The sequence below is a fragment of the Mycetomoellerius zeteki genome, unplaced genomic scaffold (assembly GCF_001594055.1).
Source record: "Mycetomoellerius zeteki isolate Tzet28-1 unplaced genomic scaffold, Tzet1.0 scaffold105, whole genome shotgun sequence".
In the NCBI taxonomy this organism is placed as follows: Eukaryota; Metazoa; Arthropoda; class Insecta; order Hymenoptera; family Formicidae; genus Mycetomoellerius; species Mycetomoellerius zeteki.
Window position 1 is genome coordinate 1,870,931 of NW_017255965.1, and position 17,762 is coordinate 1,888,692.

General features: G+C 32.6%; 2 protein-coding genes across 2 annotated transcripts; one reads left to right on the top strand and one right to left on the bottom strand.

Moving 5' to 3' along the window:
• Window positions 1-81: 81 nt before the first annotated feature.
• On the bottom strand, window positions 82-5,587 carry LOC108722331 (bestrophin-4). Its single transcript, XM_018447376.1, has 8 exons — window positions 5,324-5,587; window positions 4,925-5,059; window positions 3,967-4,133; window positions 3,741-3,898; window positions 2,509-2,820; window positions 2,119-2,270; window positions 1,394-1,528; window positions 82-995 (listed from the first exon to the last, which is right to left on the bottom strand). The coding sequence occupies exons 1-8, from the start codon at window positions 5,500-5,502 to the stop codon at window positions 95-97; spliced, it is 2,139 nt and encodes a 712-aa protein (XP_018302878.1). The 5' UTR covers window positions 5,503-5,587; the 3' UTR covers window positions 82-94.
• Window positions 5,588-13,920: 8,333 nt separating this feature from the next.
• On the top strand, window positions 13,921-16,777 carry spag (RNA polymerase II-associated protein spaghetti). The gene is made up of 8 exons (XM_018446186.1): window positions 13,921-14,292; window positions 14,448-14,573; window positions 14,659-14,903; window positions 14,994-15,198; window positions 15,277-15,531; window positions 16,053-16,286; window positions 16,343-16,535; window positions 16,611-16,777. Exons 1-8 carry the CDS (start codon window positions 14,146-14,148, stop codon window positions 16,697-16,699), a joined length of 1,494 nt encoding a protein of 497 aa, XP_018301688.1. The 5' UTR covers window positions 13,921-14,145; the 3' UTR covers window positions 16,700-16,777.
• Window positions 16,778-17,762: the final 985 nt, after the last annotated feature.

Consider the following 17,762-nt stretch of genomic DNA (forward strand, 5'->3'; position numbering starts at 1 on the left):
CTTTCAATGATTCATTTGTAACCATTTTTTCACAATCAAGTTGCATTTTCATCAAAATAACAGCGAGAACTTAGTTGCGCACCTAATACATTATTTATAATTTATAATCTTCCTGGTCTTTCTCCTGCTTACAAGAAGAAGAATCAATTTTGACACTTTGTGCAGTCTTCACCTGCTCCTCCAAGTTGCTCAGGTTCGGCGAGCTCCAGGTCTGACTCAAGATTGTGCTTACCGTGGGTATGCTATCGGTGGTTCTTCTGCGGTTCGATAGTTTGCCAGACAACCTCGACCGGAGGATACTCTTCTTCTTCCTGAAATCGCTGATCGACCGGTCTCGTTTTGTTATCGAGTACTTCGAAGAACTCTTGATGCTCGAAAGACTAATTGGTTCGCCACTAATCACGGACATATCGATCGTCTCTGAAGTAAATGATTGTTGACAAGAGACTCGTGTGCATCGAGACTGGTGTGAAGGTCCGGACAACGAGCAATCATCACCTTCCTCAGTGTCATCGCAATCACAAATGTCCGATATGTTATCCACTCTCTCTTCCGCAAATGCCGAGTTCACGACACCTTCTTGCTTCTTCTCATTCTGCGATGAAACGCTGGGTCGTCCCTCGGAGTCCATGGAAGGCCGACGATGCAAGCTCTTGAACGAATCTTTCGCCCATGGACCTTCAATCTCAACGATAGTCGACGTAGGAATTGCAGGCGTCGGAATCGACGATATCTGAGCAGGATGTTGGATGTTCGTAGCGCTCGGCCAAGGACGCAACACTGACTTAGGAGTTTTCGTTAGAACCGGAAAGAAGGGTTTCCCAGAGCGAGATGCCGAGCTCTTCGTCAACAAAGTGAACTTCCGGACAGCCTCGACTATTACCCGTCGTTGCTCCGTTTCGATCGGTGGTTGCTCTTGACCATCCAGCTGCATAATCGTTTCGGAACAATTGCGAGCCATCTTCGCAGATGTTGAAGGGGACCCGCTGATCTGGCTGAAACAAACGAGTCTAACTTAATGGAGTTCCTCAAAGCTTATTCGTTATGGTAATAAAACGGGGTAGAGAAGAGAAGCTTTGAAATATTTTTACATATGCAAGTGCTTCCTTACATTAAAAGCTTATATAGCTTCCTTATATTAAAAAATGTGTTAGAATATTAAAAATAGATTGGAAACGTTACTTCATAAAAATAATACATCATTGTTATCGTTATAAAAAGTAACGCATTATCGTTACCGTTACTTGGGAAGTAACAATTCACTCTTTTGCACAGTGTTAAAGTAAGATATTACATTTAAAAATTACATTATTTAATATCAATTAACAATCAATATTAATCTGAATTCATGAGAATTAGAATACATCAATATGCACCCCAATTATAATCTTACCGCATTTCGTTCACTGGATTGTCATTCGGGTTCGTTAAACTGGCAGTGGAAGTACGAGGTGTCAAAATTGTCGTGCATTCCTCCTCCTCTTCCAAAATTTCGGGCAAAAACATCATCTGTTTCTCTTCGGGCACCCTGAAAAGATCGAGAAAAACCGATGGCATTTGTCGTAGAATATAATGTTCAAGATTTCAATATTCAAAACGAATTTTAGATCTTCAAAACTGTATCCCAAAAGATTTAGAACTCGCCAGAGTTCTTTACGAACAATTTCGCAATTAAAATCGGTTTATACAAATTAGATATAAACTTTTAATCTGTTCTGGTTCAAAATAAATATTACTAACAATAATAAGTTATTAATTAATCTAGATCGTTATATAAATAAAACGAAATAAGTAAAAGAAGCAGCATATATGATTGAGATAAATGTAGGTATCTAATAATATTTTTATATATAAATCTAAATACATCTTTCAGTTATATAAACTGCGTGCTGCTTACTGTCGGACTTGAAATGCAATTCAGCGTTAAGTGTCAGTATGAAATTATATCTTAAGTATGATATATGCGATTTTCACAATTAAATTGATCGTCGATTTGATAATGATGCTACAGCATCTTAAAATACTGTAAAAAATTTATTGTGAAAAATATCATCTTATCGATTATTACGAATATTACAATAAGCTATATATGTATGTTATGTATAATAAGATACTAACATCATGTTCGCCACGCTACCGCGATAAGTCTTCTTCTTGTACGCTGCAGCCGCTTCCGTATATGGCAGGCTCACATCTTCGGAGTCGTAGTAAATATCCTTGACGAGCGGTGGACAGCGATTCATCAACGTGTCCACTCCGAGGTACGATACCTAATATACGAGTATAAAGAGGGGAGGAAAGTATAATTTTATGCTAACTCTCGATGCTCATTTTTAGCGTCAAAACGGGTCACGTAATCAAAATTGACGCTTGATATTCACCAATTTTTATGTGGCCTATTTTAACGTTAAAAATGTGCGTCAAGTGTCAGCATGAAGTTGTACCTTAAGTATACGCGATGTTTCACAATTTTCCTATATTTTTATAGACAAGAGAGAGTGCCCCTACCTTGGTATGACGATCGATCAGCCAGTTCAGCTCGAAATCCTCATCGTCGTCGCCGAAAGGATTTATCAGCTGTTCAGCTACCTTCAATAGTCCCATAAAGAAGAAGAATTGCAGAATCGTGAAAATGGGCACGTATTTGTCTATTTTCAGTTGAAATTGTTTCTCGACGCCCTCAATGTATTGTCGTCCGATTACGGCGACTGCGAAGAAACTATAAGTAGCGAGTGTCACCACTTGAGTGTACACCAAAGGAATTGACACCCAGTCGTAGCTCCACAAGAGGCCGCACTTCGTCCGAAACTCATTGAATTCCTACAAATCAGATTGACTTTATAGAGCAAGAGACAGATTTTGCACCGATTAATTAATTTTATTAATCAATGTTTCTGAAAAAAATTTAATGAATTTAACGATATCAAAGTGTGAATGTTGAGATATAATAGGATATACTAAAGTAAAAAATATTTTTTTATTTGCTTTTTCTTTTTAAATTTGCTTAGATATCATCTTCGCTGATTAATTCATCGTGCGTTTTTTATAGATCAAGATTAACTCTTACTTGTTCCTTTTATTTTCATGCATAAAAAAATGCTTGATGCGTGAAGAAAAGAAATATTATCTCCAGCAAATGATTAAGATACTCGTGCGAGCTCATAATGTGTTTGAGACACGCGTGCCTAATCGCGGAAAATAAAAACGTAGTTGATAGACTGCGACATGGCTTACGACGTATTTTGAATCGGCCATATATCCATTGGCTACCGTCACGGTAGCTACCCATAAAATTTAATCATTTCTCTAACCAAACGATTGATTTTCTAGTTACCACTGTTACCAGTATACAATCATCTCGTATCATGCATGATGTTGCGCTTCACGAACTAACATGATAAACAGGAACGAACTCAGGAAATAGAAGATAACATGCTTAATACGACTTTTGTCTTTAAAAGAATAAAATAACTTAAATAATTATTCCTTACTTTTGTTGCAAAAGTAGGATTCAATAGGATTCAAAATAGATGCTAAAGCAAGAAATTTTAATGATTTTAATTTCTTTCCTGTTAAGCATTAATCATTAAGACTATTACATTTTGATTAATTATTTATATAAAATAATGTCCATAACTAGAAAAAGAACTCTTTTCATCTTGTAATAAAGAAAATTTTTTATCAAGTTTTAAAGAACAAACGAGGAGATTGAAAAAAGAACACATAGAGTTCGCTCACACCTCCATTATTAGCTTTAAACCTTGCGCATCGGATATCCGATGGGTCTTGCGTGCCTCCTTGAGGAGATTAATGAACCATGTGCAGGGTATCCAATAGGTGTTAAATTCGACACTCGGCACCGACTGGTACAATTGGAGCTCCAGCGTGGTCATGAAGCCTGCAACAAGCTCGTTAATTTTTAATTGCCACTAGGACGACGATAGTGGTTACAGTACTGTGATTTACCGGAATCAACGACGTGATCGAGAGTGGGAAATCGTCTCTTCACCGCCGAGCTTATGGAACGTAGTACAAGTATCAACGAGAGGTTTAGATAACGCATCAGGGCTCTGCGCAGCATACGACTGTAATCGTCGTTTCCCGTGACGTAGAGCGCGACGAGATGCATCACCCTGCAAAAAGAAAGAAAGAATGAGGAAATCACAAAGAAGTTTATGTAATGAAAATAAAGTTACATTTTTTATTTTCGACAATTAGCTTTTGGCTATCATTTTTCAAGCTTTAGCCAAAAGAAAGAAAAAAATATTAACTTGTATTGTCAAAAAATTTTGAGATTTAAGGAAGTTCTCCAGTCATAAAACACATATATTAATATTTACACTTTAAACAAACTATATACGTGTGAAAGTTGTGTTCATAACATTCTGTTTTCATTGAGCAACATATTTTTATAGATTATTTATTTTATTTGTTATTAGTTTTAATGTTATAAACAAAAATTTTTTAAATAATAACATAAATCTAAATTTTTTTTATATAAATATATTAAGTATTAAACATGACTTATGCAAAGTTTCATTGAGATTCACCAATTAATTTATAACAAATAAATATTTTGTTTATTTACTGAACAATTAATGTCTGCATCTCAATGTAACTTTACATAAATATTTTTGAATTCATATAGTACTTATATTAAAAAATTGAGATTTGTATCATTATTTTGTAATACATTTTCATATATTTCTATTACAGTACAAATTTAAAAAATATTACTTTTTATTGAAATAACTTTTGATCTAGATAGATAAAAAAATTTGAAAAAATGCAGGAAAAATGCTTTTATTTTTATAACAAATTTATTCTCAAAATTTGATCAAGTTCCTATGTTATGTCAAATGACTGGAGAACCTTCTTAACAACAATTTATGATGCATTGCTTGAAAATTGCATCTAAACTCACTTGTCGGGCCATGGTATTGCTGTGTATTGCTTCCACCATCTCTGCGCCACATAGGACACATAAAATCCAAGCACGAAACTCAACGGAATCAATTTGATCAAGGTGTCGCAGTAGATGACGACTTGTTCGAATTCCCTATAACACGTTATATATTACAAGCAACTTTTAATAACGAAAAAAATTAATCAAATTAAAAAAGAAGAATAGAAAATGGGTGAATATATGTAAATTAATTAATGTTAAGAAAAATTTGCTCATTTGTATACTTGTGTCTAATACTATTAATATAGATGAAATTAATGATATCGGAATAATTTTTGTCCTCTATATCCTCTATATCTTCTATTTCTAGATTTACATATGTGTATATTTAGAGCATTAAAATATTGGAATGTCCACCTTCTTTGCGTGGCAGTGAAGGCGTGGCGATAGAGCGCGGACAAGATACCGAAGACAAGTAAAAAAAGCAGCAGTTCCCTGTAGATGAGCTTGTACAGGGAACCGCGCCACATAAGCAGGAGCCTGGTGAATCCACCGCTGGTGGAACTGGCGACCTGGTACTGATAAGAGACCGTCATCTTTTATCCATTCAGGTGCACCGTGCCAGTTTCTTCTCGAGAACGACGTGCTCGCGAGCACGTTGTTACTCATACTTCCAGAAATTTTCGTCTGTCGAACCTGAGAGGAAAATTATACTGCAGTTGCAAACCGCAACGTGTGTTCGGTCTTTAAAATATTTTTGAGAGAATTAAATTGTATATAGCTTTCTTTGTGATATATTAAAGTCTACTTTACTTTAATGATGAAAAAGGAGTAAATTAATGCTTTTAGTTAATAATAATTAGTCCTAAATAATAAACTAATTTACATAGGGAAAAATACTAGACAATGGAAAAGATACAAGATAAATCTCGTTTCAATGCGCAAACATTTACGAATTTTATTTTTCGTATTTCTCCTATGCAATCTCTATTTTAAGGTGACCTATTGCATCGAAATGGACTTCTGATGTAGGATATAGATACAATCTATTTCGAGCCATCGCGAAATAACTTATATTATGAAAAATGATTTTTCTGTTAGCTAATAGCGTTCTATACTGTAAGAAATTTCTGTTGTAAACTTCTAAAAGTATTGGCAGTTTTTATCCAATAAAAATGTGTTATAAATTTAAACAGTAGTATTGTGAAATTATAATAACATTTTGTGGTAAAGTATATGCAAATCTCTAATACGCAAGCGTGGCACGCTAGTTATGTAAATTCACAACAAATTTCTATTGTAAATTTACAAATATTGTGAAATCACAACAAAATGTTATATGGTTTGTAAATTTATTGCAAATTTTTATTGTAAATTCATAAACATTTCTAACAGTGTATCATTTCTTTTTATTTTCTCGATCCTAAATTTTCTAATTTCATCACATGCAAAGACTAAATTGATTTTCAAGTATAATAACAAATGAAACAGCTAACAAATTTTTACAATATAATTACTTAAAAGAGGGATTAGATATTACATCATTATACAAAAATTTACCTCTATATTTATTACGTGTGACGTTTATGCAAATATCAAATTTGACCGATAGTCGAATTTATTTCAGCGCTTTTGTGTCCTATGCAACACGCATTTTGTAATTGCATCTTACGGCAGTAAACAATTAATTTATTTTATTATAAAACGCAACTTTTCCGCGATATTGTTTGTCTGCTCGTTGTTTTTAATCTTGTTGAAAGCCGGTTTACGATCGTTCGCGACGCCAAACTTTTCGAACAGATGTCGAGAGAGAACCATTTAGAAGAAACTACGATCCACTCGAGAATCATCTCGCGATGCAAAGTTGTCGCGATGACACGTCGCAGCACGCGTGATCGCATCATTCGCCAAAAATATCTCACGATATGCGAAAGTGTCTTAAAGTGACTAAAAATGGAATGATCTAGGCCTAGATTCTATCTAGTCTATCTATATTCCTATGCTGCGCAAATAATCAGAGTCGCCATAATTTGCGGTAAAAAAAGACTCAACGAAGACAAGACTCACCAAAATATAAAATAAATTAAGGCAATCGATAAAATCATCTTTCATAAAATTTCTTTTATTTGATGAATATTTAAATAATCTGTATTAGCAACTATGACAAATATAAAAACAAATATAAAACTTCACATATTGCATAAAAACAATTATAATTTAAGTTAAAAGTTTACAAAAAGAATATGTGATTTATATTTGCGTTAAAATTTAATTTTGTAAAAAAATCAATTTTTTTTTCATTTATTTCTTAAACTTTATTTCGCTAAGACTACTTTGAAATTCATATCATTCCCGGCACTTTATACGCGTATTTCGTCATAATTATGAGCGGCACAGAGTTTCAGATTGCATCGATATGACGCTAAAAACGGTTGCAAGCGTCACAAGCGAAACGTCATTACCAAACAACAAATCTGAGAACTGGCGCGGCTGCATCCTTTTTTTTTGTCACTCTCACGGAAACTCATCGTAAATAATGTCTGGTTTAATGTCTCTCGGGAATTGCGCCAGTAATGCGGTGGTAAATATAACTTTGGACGACGAAGTAACAGCGAAGTGTCTGGGTAAACACACTATTTGCACGAGATTTCCGGGCGCGCGACCTTTGCCGCACTTTAGTGTGCACTTTGTCGATCGACACCTCGAGAATGCATCTCAAAGTGCGGTTACAAGTGCTTGGCACTTTACTTGTTATTATTTGACTTCTGAAGTGTTTCAAATATGTAAGAGACAATCAGCTGGTTGTTCCTGCTCTATTACTATTTTTTTCTGTCTCACGTTAAAGAAAAGGATTTTCTAGGTACATAAAACATAAATTTTTAAAAGAACTCTTTATAGCATGATATCATATAGTAATTACTTATTTTCTTAATTATTTTAATTGCATTTACTTCACTGAACAACTTGTGTTTAGATTTATCTAATTAGTTCGAAACTTTCTCAAGCTTTATATGTTTCATATATGAAAGATTTTGAGTCGTTTGGCATCTTTTATACTCAGATAAGAAAATATTAAAATTATCAAATACGTGTATTACGTTATTCCGAACGTACATCTATTACAGAAACAATGATAGACTTTTAATAAATATAAGTCATTAATAAGAGAGAAGTAACTTGACAGAGAGTATCAGGTAGCCAACGCTTTTTTGCTTGATCTATATATTGCTGCTAAAAAGCTGTATCTTGAAATTTTGAATCTAAAGGCCCATCTACAGTAATAAGCTTGGTTTAAGAAGTAGGAGTAAGAAATAAAATTAATTTATTTCACTTACGCCTACATCTACACTTACTGTAAACTCTTGCATCCGATTTTCGACGACGCTCTGCAACCAATCAGAAAACAGGATTCCGATGAATTTTGCTTCGTATTATCGGAATCCTGTTTTCTGATTGGATGCAGATGAAAATCGGATGCAGTGTGAAATCCAGCAATATACCTACTCTTACTTCTTAAACCAAGCTTACTACGTGTATTGTAGACGGGCCTTTTGAATACTCTGTATAAGCTTGATGTTTTACTACAAACGATTTAGGTATGAAGACGTATGCATATTTTACGTTCACATCTTAGAAAGCTCCATCGACGCGTATGGCATCTTCGGAGCGGCGAACTCATTATAATGTTATACGCGAGACGATTCGTGTCGTGCATTTAGTACACCGGAATGAATACTCGATGGCTTCATCCTTACTTACATCGCTTGTGCAGCAGCTATCGCGATGACGCCGTTAATAATACGCGTGCGACAACGTCGTCGCCGTGTCTGACGGATCGTCTGACCGTCGCACTATATTTCCCCACGACCTTACCGAAAATATCGCAACGAAAACCGCGGCCTTTAATGAAATACGAAATTTGGTATTTCTCCTAGAAGAAGCGCATTCACCGCGCCAACGATTCGTCAGTGCAAATACGGGATTTATTGTGTTCAGAACGATATTTTATTAAAGAGGATTAAATAAGAATTGTTGTACAATAATTCTGGGAATGATTTTAACATTGCTACGTTAACATCTTTTATATATAAAAATTATCTTAAGAAAAAGTGATTAAAAATAAGTAATTTTTTATTGCTGCGAGTATCATATTTTTAATGCATGAAAATATAGTAAGAAATTTTCATATAATAAGAAATTCATATAATAAGAAATTGCAATTCACATACAAAAAATATTATTGTATTAAAAACCAGAAACTTCATAAATGTCTCGTTTTAATCATGTCAAAGACGGGAATATGTTCGGTTTGGATTTTATACGTCAAAGTCGAAGGCCATATTTTCGATCATTTATATAAATTTAGTTGATAAGATTATAGCATAAAATACTAATTATATTTAAGATATATGTCAATAATAATCTAAAATTGTAAAATTAACATATGTTATTGATATTGTATTGCAAGTTAAATAACACGTTGATTCATATAGAAATTATATTTCAAATGTTAAGCACAGTCTTTGAAAAACTAAACAAATATTTAATTTAATTTAATTATTCAGTCTTAGCAACTCGCAGCTCGGCAAAATAGAACTTTGAACATTGGCCAAGGTCGTGTCTAAGCTCTCTTTAATGAACACATGGACATAAATTATCAGTTACAAATTGTATTTGTGTTATATATAAAATAATTAAAAAATTTATATATTTCGAGTAGCATCTAATAATATAAAGAAAAATTACTCAATAACATAAAAAAATATTCTTAAATTTACTTTTTCAAAATAATCACAATTATTTTTAACAGTATTTTACAACGTAAAAATATTAGTTAGTGAATTACATTTTTATCAATTGCATGTTTATACATAGTTTGCGATTGTAAAATCAGGCAACACGTGTCAAATTGACAGATAATAAATGCATGAAGAAAATATCCTTGTAAATATTTATAGCTTCGCAGAAACGGCACATAAATTATCAATAGACAAATTTCTCGTTTTGTCTGATGTCTCTCCGCATATAAATCAGTATTCGAGTCACGATCTCGCTTTACCTCATTCGAACTTTGTGTAACTTTGGTGCGAAGACATACCTTACTGCCTCCACGATCTCTTTCTCGGTGTCGTGCAAAATGCACTGAAAAAAAGAAACGAAATTATAACAAGGAAGTTTCAACTCACCGTGTAACATACTTTATCAATCATAACTAGCTCTCTTGTTATCTTCTTCTTTGCGCAAGATCATCTTTCACTCGCGCATACACCAATAAATATACGCTCACCGTTTCCGCGTCGTCACGTTAAATCAGAGAATCATTGATCGATACACTAGTCAACGGTACCTTCTGACTAGGTGATTTACGAAATCAACTGTGGCTGGAATATTGAGTTGATTTAAAGAATCAATCTGCCAGCCTTCGTTAGCGGTCGCGATAAATATCGACGTTGCGGCTCTTTCGCATTATTAACAACTTCTTAATTAAATTTTCTACCGTTCTCTCTACAAAGACACTGAAATAAAATTGAATATTTACTTCAATCATCGAAATTGAATTAATAATGGAGACTATCGGCAATTTTTCTGCAGATTTTATTGCAGTTCCGCAATGATTTTAGCATGTTTTTTCCAAAATTGTTATAAAACTATTATTAAATGTACTATGTTGCTTTCAAATTATTAAAAAAAACTTTTTTTTAATTTTTAAAAAAGCTTGATAAATATTGAAATGACAGATGTGTGCAATTTTATACCAATTCTGATGGAAAATTAATAACAGTTAAGACATTCTTTCTTCCATCATTTTTGTAACTATCAGCGTTTCAAGTCCATGTGTTTCTTCAGTTTTCTTCTGTAATTTAGAAATCTCTTGCGACCAATAGAGATCTATCGCTTCTCAAGCACAGGTTATCCAGAAAAAGTTCTTAAAAAATTCCAAAAGTTTCCCCGAAACTTTTCCGAAGTTTAAGTACGTCGCGGAATCAAGACGGGTCACGCCGAAGCGAGTTACAAGGATCGTGAGAATTACGGCCCCGCTGAAGATCTCGAAGAAACGGCTGGGGACCGCGAGCCGTGAAGGACCGAGAGAGGAGGCATATCACGTCGCAGGTGCGCACTTGGCGCTCGTCGGCGGCGGACTGGTTACCGCGAGTAAAACTCGGGAGACTGTAGTCGCGGCTAAGTCTCGCAGATATTAAACATTTCGCAGCTATAGGCGCGATCGTAATCCGATGGCAGTTACCCAAGATCTAAAAAGGGCCGAATGTCAAGCTCAGTACGCGTAAATCGCGCATGCCATCGCGCCCGGTCGCACCAGCAAAGTTCCCCTCCGACGGCCGTAGCATCCCACAAGGGGTGCGTTTCACTTAACGTTTGCGTGCATCGTTTCATCTTTGTTTTTAATATTTGATAAATAACAAGGATGAAATGATGTTCGCGAATGTTCACTCAGAGTTGTTTAAAATAAAGAGATCGTTTCTTTTTTGATTTTTTTTTTAAGTTGTGAAATAAAATACTTTTGAAAAAAATAAAAATTTACTTGATTTTAAGAAATGATGTTCAAATCAAAGAAATTTTTCTTTAACCATATAGCAATGCACACATTTTTTTTTATTCAAACAGATTTTTTTTTAATCAGAGAAACTTTTTTTTTTGGTGTTACAAACGTTAAGTAAAGCACTTAAGAAGGGATATTGAAGCACATTCCATTAAACAGCTTCTACTTTCTCGAAACAGATGAGAGAAAAATTAATACCGTTAATAAAGTCTAAAAAACGTTCAAGAAATATTTAAAAAATATTTAACGTGTAAGATTGCATCTTTCAAATGTTGCGTCTTTACAATATGTTTTACACTCTCATGTATCATTTATGAGAGTAAACGATAAGAAGAAAATAAACAGATAAGCGATTTTAATAACGATTTCATATATCGAGAAATTTTTGCAATGCCTTTATTCTTTGTTTCAGTCAATTATATAATTGGTAATTGATTAGTTTATAATTTCATAAATTTCAAATTATTTTTATTATTTAAATAATACCTTGAATGTTACTCCACTAACAATGCGAAGCTTTGCATATAATGTTATAATTAAAAAATTTTAAATTAATTAGAAGGACGGAATTTAAAAAAATCTTTTTTTAATTTATGCGTTTAATGTAATCTATGATACACAACTGATTTATATGTTAACAAACGTTTTTAAATTGTTATTTAAATACTAAAGATGATTCAATCTAGGATGATCGAAACGTATATTATCGTTTTATGTGTACAAGAATTGTTGAATAGATATTTTTGTATTTAGAACTTGCGTTTGGCTTTTAAGCTCCCAGGAAAAAATGTTATATAAATGGACATATTTTATATACAATTATAACAGAGTGTCATCAAAAAGTCATTATCTTTTTTATGATTTTGTTTAAATTCATCTGAATCTTTTCTAATAAAATATCTTGAACAATTTCAGACGCGCCTGCAAAAATGCAACAGTTTCCACACTGTAAGAAATTTCTGTTATAAACTTCTAAAAATATTGGAAGTTTTTATCCAACAAAAATGTGTTGTAAATTTAAACAGTTATATTATGAAATTACAATAACATTTTGTGGTAAAGTGTATATAAGCAAAACTCTAAAACGCATGCGCGGCGCTCAAATTTTATAAATTCACAACAAATTTCTATTATAAATTTACAAATATTGTGAAATCACAGCAAAACGTTATATGGTTTGTAAATTTACTGCATATTTTTGTTGTAAAGGTATTGTAAATTCACAAACATTTCTAACAGTGCACGCTGTTACACGCTGCAAGTCTAAGGAGACTTCATGATGTGATATCAATCGATTTCAACGAAACTTGTTGTAGCGATAGATATTCACGTCGAGTGTTACTGAGTAAAAGGATAATCACTACTCAAGCGAGAAAATCAAAGTTGAAAATTTCGAATGCCTAATAAGCCAGTTCAAAAGATGGTTTGATCGAAGAACTCGTGGCGCAGCGATAGCGCGTCTAACTAGTAACGTCGACGTTGCGGATTCGAATTTTTTTCTTTTGTAAAATACAATTATTATACAAAATAAATGTATATCAATAGATTAATACATTTTGTATATTTATTGTACATTACAAATGCATTTTTTCGTTTGCATTCTCTGTCCAGGAAATATGTTTAACAGATAATTATATACACAACACGAATAAATATGAAATGTGTTTTATTCATTAGAAGTAGATGGTACAATACATGTTGTGTGTTGCAAGATGATATTTATCATAAAAACATGAAAAACAATAATTTTCGCGGCATCTTGCGCATCTTATAAAAGCTGCGTTTTTACAGTTGCATGGTTATTCCAAAATATCAAGTGGAAAACATATTTCATTAACATTCATAAATATTTCTCTTTCTTCTGTTAGTTTGAGTGCAAATCATGCATATTGTGACATATTTTCAAAAATCAGAGAGGACAATTGGACACGTTTTTATTAGTATATTAATAAGGTGCAAAAGTTAGTTTCTAAGAAATAAGGGGATGTCGCTTTAGGAGATCTATGTCAGTATCGGTGATCTTCCTCTACTGAACTGGGTTATTATATATATAACAGGTGCTTGAAATTTTCAACTTTGATTTTCTCATAAATGCTTGAATAGTGACTATTATCCTTTTACCCAGTAACACTCAACATGAATACCTATCGCTACAACGAGTTTCGTTGAAATCGATTGGTATCACGTGAGTCTTTTATAAATTTGAAAGACCAAGAAAAGTGACTTGTGGCGCTATCTCGTAATAAAACCCTGAATTAAGGTAGTGTTCCAAATTTACTGCCAGCGCTGAAAATGCTACAGTTTACGTTACGTGCACTATAGATTTTTGGCAGTCAATTTTAGAACATAGCCAGAGTAGGTGATACTTATCTTCTGAAGATAATAAAATATTTGACCGCAATGTGTGTCGTTCATGAGGATTATAACCTAACATTTCATTAGGTTTAAGCAGGTTTAAGAAACCTAAGTAAGATTATTTTAAAAAATTATTAAATATATCAAGGACATAGTACTCAGATATCATATAATCTTAAAGTAGAGAGAAAGTTTCTCTGGTATACAAATCCTGTTTATTAACCAGTGGGAACAATAAGAAAAAATTGTTATTGACATTAACCAGCATTGTCGAAGCAAATCGCAATACGAAACACTATTATCAATTTGTGAAATTCTGTTTATCATGGAGGATGACAATTCGATATTGATGCAAAAGCAGGTGCGAGATAATTCGGAGGATTTGCAGAATGAATTTCTAGACTTGAAAAATTGGGAAGAGCAAATGAAACGAAAGGAGCAAGAAATACTGAGTGAACGCAACAACGGACAGGTATTTGCTGAAATAGAGAAAAGTGAATAGATCAAAGCAAATGAATAATATTGAAGAATAAATAGTATCATGAGTTTATTGATTTAAGGTCTTTAAGAGAGATTTGAATATATTTTATATTTATATTTGATAGTAAGATATGTTATACATTTCAGCAAATTATACCGCCTGTCAGAAGCAAGAATAAAAAGAAAAAGTGTACAATAAAAGAAAACATAACGTCTAACAATTCTAAACGAATAAAATCGTATGACTACACATCATGGGACAAATTTGATATTGTTAGTGATGTCATTTGCGTAACTTAAAGTTATGCAAGTTCTTATCTAAAGATTTGAAATTAATTTATAATAAATTGTTGCACAGGATAAAGCATGCAAGGAATTAGAAGCTGGAGAACAATCTGATGAGTCTTCGGATGAGCCCTTGTCCAAAGAAGAATTGGAGAAGAACCACAGCAAAGCGATAGAGTACAAGCAGCAAGGCAATGACTTTGTGAAGCAAAAGAAATGGGACAAAGCAATCGCTTCGTACAGCGAGGCAATAAAACTTTTTCCTTATGACGCTATCTTCTACGCTAATCGTGCACTTTGTTATTTAAAACAAGACAAGTAAATTTTATGTTTTACGAATATGATAAATAGATCATGTTAGTTTCTATTGTTAACATGTAACACCTACTCAATGTCATTATGTGGCAGCCTGTATTCAGCAGAAGCAGATTGCTCATCTGCGATACAATTGGACAAAACTTATGTGAAAGCTTATCACAGACGAGTAACAGCCAGACTAGGATTAAAGCAATTTGATGCAGCATTAGAAGACGTAAAGAAGATTACAGAATTAGAACCTTGCAACAAGGAAACTGAAATCTTGCTTAACCATATTAAAAAGCAGTTTGGAGATGTATGTATTTTTTTATTATTATTGAAATGTAAATTTTGATAGTTATGTATATGTATTACATACACATATATATTTTAGTCATTTATGTCCAAAAAAAACATATGTACAACTGATGTATCTGATAATAAAAAGATAGATAAAAAAGTAATTGACACTAAGGAAGATCAAAATAAAAAGAATAGCATAAATGTAGATAATGAAACTGTAAAGCCAACAAGCCCAACAAATATAATAGAATCAAGGAAAGATCGACGCATTCCAGATTGGTTACCCGAAAAGGATAATGTTGAAATTATAGAACCTATTGAAAAACCTCCACATCTGCATTCGAAGGTAAATTTATGCTATTATGTTTTATGATATATATATTTATAGCAATATAATTAAATTTCAGGTTTGGCAAATGTTACTTTTCAATTACTTTGTCGTTACTTTTTATAGTAAACAATTTGATGACGATGTTGCAATTTTTTATGACGGTAACGCTAACTAAACGCTAAGGTTGTACTAAAGTTAGAAAAGCCACTTTGAAAAGTAACTTGTCACTATTGCGCGTTACACTGAAAAAGTTATAAGTATAACGAGTAACGCGTAACGTTATCCGTAATGTTACTTGTTACTAAAAAATAACGCGTTACAAATTAGGAGTTATTTTTTTCAGTAACGAATGATTTTCTCAATCCATTACAAGTAACGATTGACTTTTCTAACTCTGATGTTAGCATTACCATCATAAAAAATTCACAATGTCATTAGCAAATTGTTATTATAATAAGGTAACGATCAATAAAATATATATATATATATATAAAACACATTACTTGCCAACCCTGCTAAATTTTGATTTTAATTAGGAGCCATTGAAAAGGATACCTGTGCAGGAGGCTGATTTAAGTAAACCTTTTAAAGAGAAGATCAAAGTAATATGTAACAATCAAGTAGAACTGAAAAGCAATGAAACATGTAAACCAGAAGAAAAGTTTATTGAAAATTGTGAAGAAATACCTCCTATCCCTACCAACTCAGTGCAGTTTTTAATAAATTGGAAAAAGTATACTTCGTTTGATTTTCGATACAGATATTTAAAGGTAAGTAATAAATTTTTGCATATGAAGAGTATGAATTATATTGAATTTCTTTTTAGCAAATACCATCAGGTAGCCTGCCTAAAATATTTCGAGATTCAATGGAAACTGATATCTTCAGTGGTATTTTAACAACACTCAAGACAGAATTTATGAAACGGAAGGAACCTATATTTTCGTATTTAAAAGATCTCAGTAATATTAAGAGATTTAGAGCATTTATTATGTTCATCAGTAACTCTGAAAAACAAGGTGTGTACAACGATGCACATTTTCTCTTGTATAATGGATGTAAAAATAATATATACTGACTTAAAATATTTTTAGATTTGAAGCTTATGTTCTCGTATTGTAATACGTCTGAAAAGATATCTGAGGAAGAAATTACAGACTTACAGGATAAATATGAAATTTAATAAAATTTGGTTAAATTCTAATGAAAAAGTTACGAATTAAATAAGGTATATATATATATATACTACTTAAGTATTATAACAGACATGGATTTTTTTTGACAAGTGAATAAATTGCTTTTTCTTTAAATTGTGTGCAAACATTTACTCATTATATTTGATCATTTTATGATCAAATAGTTTTAAGAAAAAAATTTGTTATGGAAGATTTCTAAAAATTTATCAACGAAAAAATAAGGGGCATACACCACGAACGCAAGATTAGTTTATAATTGATTACAAAACATATAATCGAATTACAAATATTACATATAGACGTTTCAACCTTAAATTAGACCATCTTCAGTATATAAAAATTTTCTTTACACGCAAGCGTATGACTGATCTAAGTTTATTAATCTCCTAACATGTCTAATTATTTCGCAAGAATGCTCGTTAACTAAGTTGTTTTTCCTTTTTTTTTATATTAATATTAGTCCAAAAAGTTTCGAATAATATCCAAAGAAATTCGTCTTTTGTCACAATTTTTCCAATTGTTCGTAATTCGTTGTTAATTGAATAAAAATTTATTTATATTTTAATATATATACAGGGTGTTTCCAAATTAAATGGCAAAACTTCGGGAGCGTGTAGAGGAGTAAAAAACTAAGAAAAAAAGTCCTATAGACATATGCTCGTTTTTGCTCCGTTTCAGAGAAATCGAAAAAAAATGTTTACATTTCTTGCCATATCTAGCACCGACATATTTGATTACATTTTCCACTTTCTGTTATGAATTTGTCAGTCGCTCTTTGAAAGCCTTTAACAGTAGATGAATTTTGTCTTTTGCAATATGCCGCGTACGTATTCTAATAGTGAATATGCTGATATGGTTTTTGTATACGGTTTCTGCAACGGTAATGCTTTAAAGGCGGTGCGAGAATATGCACGACGATTTCCAAACAGAAGAGTGCCAAACCGAAGAGTGTTTATGTTGACATTTAATAGATTGCGAGAGACTGGATCATTTTCAATTCGACAAGAAAACAACCGATTTCAAGCAGCGTTACGAAGAGATTTGCAGGCA

Bases quoted from the DNA above. Each gene is read 5' to 3' on its own strand.
- spag (XM_018446186.1), top strand. From the start codon at position 14,146: ATGGAGGATGACAATTCGATATTGATGCAAAAGCAGGTGCGAGATAAT. The intron at 16,287-16,342 runs GTAAGTAATAAA...ATTTCTTTTTAG, and splicing joins TTCGATACAGATATTTAAAG to CAAATACCATCAGGTAGCCT. The intron at 16,536-16,610 runs GTGTGTACAACG...AAATATTTTTAG, and splicing joins CAGTAACTCTGAAAAACAAG to ATTTGAAGCTTATGTTCTCG.
- LOC108722331 (XM_018447376.1), bottom strand. From the start codon at position 5,502: ATGACGGTCTCTTATCAGTACCAGGTCGCCAGTTCCACCAGCGGTGGA. The intron at 5,060-5,323 runs GTGGACATTCCA...AACGTGTTATAG, and splicing joins TTCACTGCCACGCAAAGAAG to GGAATTCGAACAAGTCGTCA. The intron at 2,821-3,740 runs GTGTGAGCGAAC...TCTGATTTGTAG, and splicing joins GTTTAAAGCTAATAATGGAG to GAATTCAATGAGTTTCGGAC.